General features: G+C 38.0%; 1 protein-coding gene across 1 annotated transcript in view; it reads right to left on the reverse strand.

Annotated features, from left to right (window-relative positions):
* LOC311288215 (neural-cadherin) overlaps positions 1 to 4,804 on the reverse strand; it is a gene marked incomplete at its 5' end in the record, with an annotated part of 267,805 nt that extends 263,001 nt beyond the window's left edge. Inside the window, one exon of the mRNA XM_084405506.1 lies at positions 3,823 to 4,804. Coding sequence (XP_084261632.1) covers positions 3,823 to 4,804 — 982 coding nt within the window. The remainder of the gene's footprint in view (positions 1 to 3,822) is intronic.
* Between the last annotated feature and the right edge of the window lie 2,877 nt (positions 4,805 to 7,681).

Raw genomic sequence — 7,681 nt, forward strand, 5'->3', positions numbered from 1 at the left:
CTGAATTACGAGCTCAACACCATCATGTCTAATTGAGAGAGAAAGAGGGCTTGAGCAAGAGAGTTGATGGCATCTCTAAGGTAAGATTATATTGCACTGTTGAGATTGCTTTGAGGACTGTCATTGATATACACACACAAATCCTCAAGCTATCTATTGGCATCCTCTGTGCAGGGGTTAATTGATCCCACAGCACTGATACCACAAAGACTGGCAAGCATCAGACGTGCTCTAACAAGAAAGCAGAAGGGTTATGAGGGAAAAGATAAAACGTGAGGTGGTGAGTGAGAAAGCTAATGAAAAAATGCAGGGGGAAAGGAAGGAAAGACGCAGGAAGACAATTCAGACAGGACCGTTTGCCCAAATTACCCAGACTCATTCAGACACCACACATCAACATGCAAGCAAAGGGAGATGTATGGAGTGATTTGTCAGAAGAGAGATGATGTCAGGAATAATTTACATTTATGAATTCTTATAAAGGCATATCAGTTCTGTATACTTGTTAAAATAGTTAAATTATTATTTTAACAATAGTTAAAACATGTTGATTGGTTAACTGCAAGTTACCTTTTAATACACGGAGACTTAAGATAGTTTTATACTAAACGACATGTATTATCCTTGTAGTTATCAGTACATTTTAAGGTAAAAATATGGACAGCACTTTATTTTACAGAGTTGTCACCATGTACATACTATGTACTTATAGTAATTGCAATAACTGGGTACTAACCCTGAATCATACTCCTAAACCTAACCCATATGTATTTACCTTATATTACCCAGTACTTTCTTAAGGAAAGTACACAGTAAATACACGTACTTTAAAATAAAGTGCAACCAAAACATGATTTTAGAAGTGATTTAAGTAGATATAAACATTATGACACTTAAGGTTAAAATATACAAGCACATATACACTACCAGTCAAAAGTTTTGGATCGGTAAGATTTTGGATGTTTTTAAAAGTATCTTCTGCTCACCAAGGCTGCATTTATTTGATAAAAAAATATATATATTTAAATATATATATATATATAATTTTTTTTTTTAAATATTATTACAATTTAAAACAGCTGTTTTCTACGTGAATATATAGTAAAGTGCAATGTATTCCTGTGATCAAAGTTGAATTTTCAGCATCATTACTCCAGTCTTCAGTGTCACATGATCCTTCAGAAATCATTATAATATGTTGATTTGATGCTGAAGAAACATTTCTCATTATTATCAATGTTGAAAACAGTTATTTACATTTTTATTTCAGGATTCTTTGATGAATAGAAAGCTGATAATAATAATGAATGTTTCTTGAGCAGCAAAGCATATTAGAATGATTTCTGAAGGATCATGTGACACTGAAGACTAGTGAAGAGTAATGATGCTGAAAATTCAGCTTTGATCACAGGAATAAATTACATTTTAAAATATATTAAAATAGAAAACAGTTATTTTAAATTGACATAATATTTAACAATATTACGTTTGTTGTTTTTTGTCGTTTAATCAAATAAATGCAACCTTGGTCAGCAGAAGAGACTTCTCTTTTAAAACATTAAAAATCTTCCCGATCCAAAACTTTTGAACAGCAGTGTATGTCATCCTGTAATACCAGAAACATTGTCACATTTTATTACAGTCAATTTCTGGCATAATGTTTTTTGCCTTTTTAGACATGCTTGTAAAATGTGTCAAAAGGAGAGATTTAAACTTAACAATATTGCAAGAGTAATCTGTGGCTTATATATACACACAAACTTAAACCTGATGTTAGTGATAGTGATAATGGCAGATATCAAATCATTTCAATATGTGAATATGTGATTTGTGTTAGGTCAGGTAAAACAAAAAGCACACTGTACATTCATCCAGTTAGCACACAGAAGCGAGACAGAAGAGAAAAGTACAGAAAAGAGAGGTAGACGTTGTTAACATTCAGCAATCTTGACAGCAGTGCGAGACAATGAAGACTCTACATTCACCTCCAGACATTGTCACTTCTTTGACTGCTCTGTAGAAGAATATATTGTACGTGAGGGAATCAGCGGCCTACAAAGTGCATTCAGATTTTGTTTTGGTCTTCTCTATATATTAATCATTGAATACCTACAGATGATCAAAGGATAGCTTGGAGGTTTTAAAGTTTCCATAGAGGCCGTCATCAATTGCTTTGCGAGGTTACCGTTTTGCAACTTTTTCTGCATCGTGTACGCTCAAAGATTTGTTCAGGCAAGGTCTCACTTTATGACTGGTTTTTGCTTCTTAATTTTAAAAATGAATACATTTAGCTAATTCAAAAGAGAATTTTGTCTTAGAGATATAATGTTCCGCTATAAGAGCTTGATTAAAAAAATTTATATTTTTCAAAGCTAAAGAAGAGGAAAGATATAAGTATCTTTAATACACATTAAACATACCCTTTTTTAAATAAATGTGGTTACACCTGAAAGCTCATTACTTCCAATTAGCCACAGGCAAATATGAGTTCAGCAGATGCTCTTCATACTCCTCATTAAAACCAGCTGTTTGGCCTCATTGTTTGTGCTAAGCTTTGGCCGCACAACATTCACAGAGCTGCAAACATTCCCACACGCACAAACAAGCGCCCTTGAACATATGCTAGGAACAGAGAAGCAGTAGCTCCAGAGCTGCAGGTCCAGCAAGCAGAAAGCCCCTGATTAACAAACCAACACTAATTAAATCACAGACTGCTAAATCATGTCCGGTCAACTGCTCAAATATGAGCACATTCCACTAAACTCCTCATCTTCCCCGCAGTTTCTCCTAACTGAGCTGCCAGTCTTAAATCCCCAAAATGAGAAAGTGAATGAGTTGGGATTACATGGCTAATGCAAGCAGATGAAGGAAAGTAGAGCACAATCTCCAACTCAAAAGGATTAAATCACCCCGGATTCGTGCCTAAAGTCAATTTGATGCATGGGGATTACCTGGAAATGCAAAGGACGCAATTAAAGGTGAATAGAGAAGTATGATATTATTTTTGGTAAAAGGACCCATGTGAGTATAGTACCAAATTCCCTCCTCACACACACAAATACCTAAATTGCTGGGCATTGACTGAATGACCTGTATAAATGGAGACGGATAATTATAGGAGGTGTGCAGAAGAAAACCATGATTGGATGAACAAAGGAATATGCACAACCAGTTAAAATGTAAAACTTGAACTTAATTGCAAAATTGCTGCCATGCAGTGATTAGTTAATTGCACTTATTTTGACAACTTTGAATGTAATTACTGATTAAGAAAATCCAATTAAAACTAAAATGATGACCAAAATTATAGTTACAAGTAAAATGGATGCAAAGATGCTGTTGATGATAAAAAAAAATAAATAAATAAAAAAAAAAAAAATTTGCACAATTCGCAGTAAATCCCACTAATGTGAAAATTCACAGTTTACAAATTATAGAATAATTTGATGTAATTTTCTGCATTTATCACCTAGGTGTGTATGAATACATTTCTGCGTCACAACAATGCAAATGAACGCTTTCATTCGAGCAGCACCCGCGCTTTCATCTGCACATTGGCTCGTGACAATTACACGTCAGACTTTACCGTGAGTGACAATTAAACTTGATTCCTGTGAACTTTGAGCATCTTTAATGATGACATGCTCAATCTGAGGGGAGGAGAGGAGGATTTGGGTACATGGAGGCGCGTGTCATTTTGGGTGTTCAGGTGAAATCTGCCAGCACGCGCTGGGGACACTGTCACGTACTGTACAGGTGGGAAGGGGACCAGGGCACATAGTCGTGTTGTACAGACATTTGGATTAGTCACGGCGCACTCACCTCGCTTATCTTGTACTTTTACAGTTATCTCCACTAGCGGCTGCGTCTCACGGTCGAGCCGCCTCGATATAACCAAATCTCCGCTGTCCCGACTCACGGTGACGGGAGAGTTATCCGCGTCCGGGTGAATCAGCTCAAAGCTGGCGGACTGAAACCTCACCGGGTGCAGATTCATTATGACTGAGCCAATACTCGCGTCTTCAGACACGGTGATAAGCACCGGCTCCGGCACGGAGCGGGACTTTCTCGAGAGTCCGTTATCGAGCTGAGGAAGGGCTGGCCATTGGCGCGGACTGATCTCTATATCCATATTCAGACTGGTCCGAGCGGGCCAGCCATGGTCTCGTGCAAACACGCTGAACTTTATGGGCTGCGCGAGACCGAGAATCGAGTCCACGAGGAGGATGTCGCCGGTTTTGGGCACTACATAGAAACTGCCGTTTCTCGGGAGCGCGTAGTATATGAGCTCGGCGTTTTTGCCACTGTCAATATCCTCCGCTTTCACCGTGTACACCACCGACCTCAGGGCCGTGGCGTCGTCCAAAGTTATTTTCACGTCTGCATGTTGGAAAGTGGGCTCGTGGTCGTTCGTGTCAAGCACGTCCACTTTAATAGAAGCAACTTCGGCCACGACGCGTTCGGCTGAAGCGCAGCTCTGACAGCACAGCGCGACGCTCAGGAAATATTCGGCGCGCTCTTCTCGGTCGAGAACGTTAGAGGTTTTCAATAATATGTGTCCTCGCTTGTGGTGGGCAAATACGTGAAAATCTTCACTCCTGTCCCCCAGGAGTTTTAGGTGCATCCCGGATTTGGAGCACCATCTCTGCGGGTCGATGCGCTTCACCGGGATACTCAGTCCGTTCACTTTTGAGCCAGGTGGAGAGTTTTCAAACACATGTCCGTGAAAGAAAGGTATTCGTTCGTCGGTCTTATTTCCCAACACAAAAGTCACACAATATGACAACAAAATAGTCCAAAACATGATTGTAAGTTTACAGCACTCTTCCTGATCTCAAGCGACAGTGTTCAGATAGCAGAACATGATGCATGAATTCCCTGCTCATTCGTTGGACACTGACTGATCCTCCAGAGTCTGAGCAGCAGAACTTTACCAGCCGTCGCCTCGCGCTTCAGCAACGATCTGCTCGGGCGCGCGCTTGAGCTCGCGGAGTTTCAGAGAGCAGCACTACTGTGATGGACAGCGCCACGCGAGAGGGGGCGGGGCTTTGGACTAGACAGGGATTCCTCTAGGAACTCTTCCCAATAGGATTGGGTATTTAGGCAACAACAAACAAACACTAAAATGTTAGGCTATAGAATGACCATACCATTATACCAGACGATGCTCATACATAGGAAAGTTAAATATTCTGTTAAATTCTTCTTTGGCTTTCATGAGGTTAATCTGCACCACACTAATTTAGGAAACACTGACCAAATGTATGCTCCTCAGTTGGTGGCATGTATAATGTACAGTAGTAATGCTCAACATACAAACCACTATTGAGAAGGCACATACAAGTTAACCTCACTAATGTTTTTTAATCCATATTTGTATGTGCTGAGCTGTAAAATTGTTCATTATTGTTAAATAATGTTAACTGTCTTCATTTCAGACCAACAAAGTCATGTAAAATCAACTCCTCTAAAATCCACCAACATTTAACACCAACAGACACTAAAGCAAAATGTTGCAAGCAATAAAATGTAACATTTTCAAAAAATCCTATTTTCCTTCCTATTTTTTTCTGTTTCTGTGATTAAAAAAAAAAAAAAAAAAAAAAAAACAGTGTTATTATGAATACTATCCTTGCAAAAGTTTGTGGCAGATTTACAAATCTTTCCATAAACTTTATTTATATGTTATGTTCTCTAAGATGTATGTTGCCTGCTTACAAACAAGGTGCAAAAAGCCATTGTTTAACAAAATTATCTGAAAAGAGTTGTTTGTTGGCCTATTGTCTTGCATATCACAAATATGACTAGTATTACATATATGGTCTAACTAGATAATATATAATACATAAAACAGCATATATACACTGTACATTTAAAATGTGTTATGCAACGGGAGGATGAGCTCCACCAGCTCTTCATCCTTTTCAACTAAACATCTTACAGAGTTTTTTTTTATTTTTTTAAACAATATTAAATACTGTGCTTTTTGAAACTGACTAGAATTGACTTGATATTTCCTCATCTGTTATGTACTATCTGAACATGATACTGCATTAAATAGTTGAAAAATGATTTTCTTGTTCCAAATTGGTTACAGCAGGCTGAATTCTTTATGCATTTGATTTTAATAAGGCCACACAAGCTGTCAGTTTTAATAGATCTTTTACTTCACAGTATTTCTGGCTTTGGTACCATTACTATTACTATAAAAAGTGAAAAATACTAAGTTAAAACTTTACCATATGGTTCAATTTGTCAGCTGATCCATTAGGTTTCATGAGCTAACGATGTGTGTTAGCCTTTTACATCATTCAGTAGTCACATTTATGGTTATTTGATGTTTGTTCATCATATATTTACTAAATATATGGTTGGAATATGACACAATCAATCAACTTGGTAACATATAGAACCTTACAGTACCAATAGTAATGATAAAGTGTCTAAATATTACACTGCTGACATAAATTACTGTCTGAGTTGTCTGAGATTGACAGTAAGACTGACTATTGGTCAACTGACAAATATGTCACTTTATTTTTTGGAAGAGGCAATTAATTCTAAAGAAACAAATCGTTAGCCTCATAGCATAATTGCCTAAGTAATATTTAAAAAAAAAAAGGACTTGAGGCTAACGAAATGTGAAACACAGCTCTATGGGAAGTAGTGAACCCATGAAATAACGCTGGTCTGAAACGACATGCCGCTCCGGCCCCTCCAGAAACTCCAACAAGAAGTTGCGAAGGAGATGTTAATTGCCTTGCGCAGCATCCTTTTTAATACGCATTGATTTTTTTTTCTCCCTCTCTGCCGTGTTAGGCTAGAGGCAATCTGTCTGTGGTGGTCTGCTTTCAAATTTCAATTAGAGATTTATCTCCTCCATTGCTCTGTAATAATATTAACCTGGCCCAACACTAAAGAAGGTGGATGTTATGAGCCGACACAAGCCCACAACGTGCCCCTCATCAACGACAGACACATGCCCATCGTGGCAGCCCAAGATAAGGAAATAAAAACAGCCAGTGGAATCAATACAAAAATATTTGATTCAAAGTTGGAAACATGCCATTTAGACTTAAGAGCAAACACAATTTACCAACTGACAGATCTGTAAATTGTATTAGTGTAAAAATGGCACGTCAGCAGCGTAGTGTTGAATCGCTTGGCATGCATACATGCATACTTGGCATGTATCTGCATTTTAATAAACAGTTGACGCTCTGAGAAGCGACCGGGGTGAAAACCGTGGGTCGAATATATAGAAGGAACATTAATACTTTAATAACTTAATTTATTTTAATGGGCTAATTAGCTAGTTGCATCCCGCTTCAATAAGAGATTTCACTCTTAAAGGGGCATTAAGAACATTTGAACATTGTTTTTTTATTTAAAGTGGGTCATATATGTAGTCGAAATGTAAAATAAATTTTGAATTTGGTGCCTTCGTGACCGAGGAAAGACAAAAAATAACTTCAGGACGCATTTGTATGAAAGACAACAACTCCCACAATGCACCACATTGCACAGCTCCGCAAGCCACTCCCACTAATCCAGAAAGCGCATATCTGCCTATAAGAGAAATCACTCTTCCGTCTACAAGGCTAGCTACCACCAGAGCTTGAAATTCATTTCACATTCACACAAAATGTCTAGTTAGTTGGCGAACTCATTAGTGCATTAC

This window comes from Rutilus rutilus (genome assembly GCF_951802725.1).
Source record: "Rutilus rutilus genome assembly, chromosome: 3".
Lineage (NCBI taxonomy): Eukaryota > Metazoa > Chordata > Actinopteri > Cypriniformes > Leuciscidae > Rutilus > Rutilus rutilus.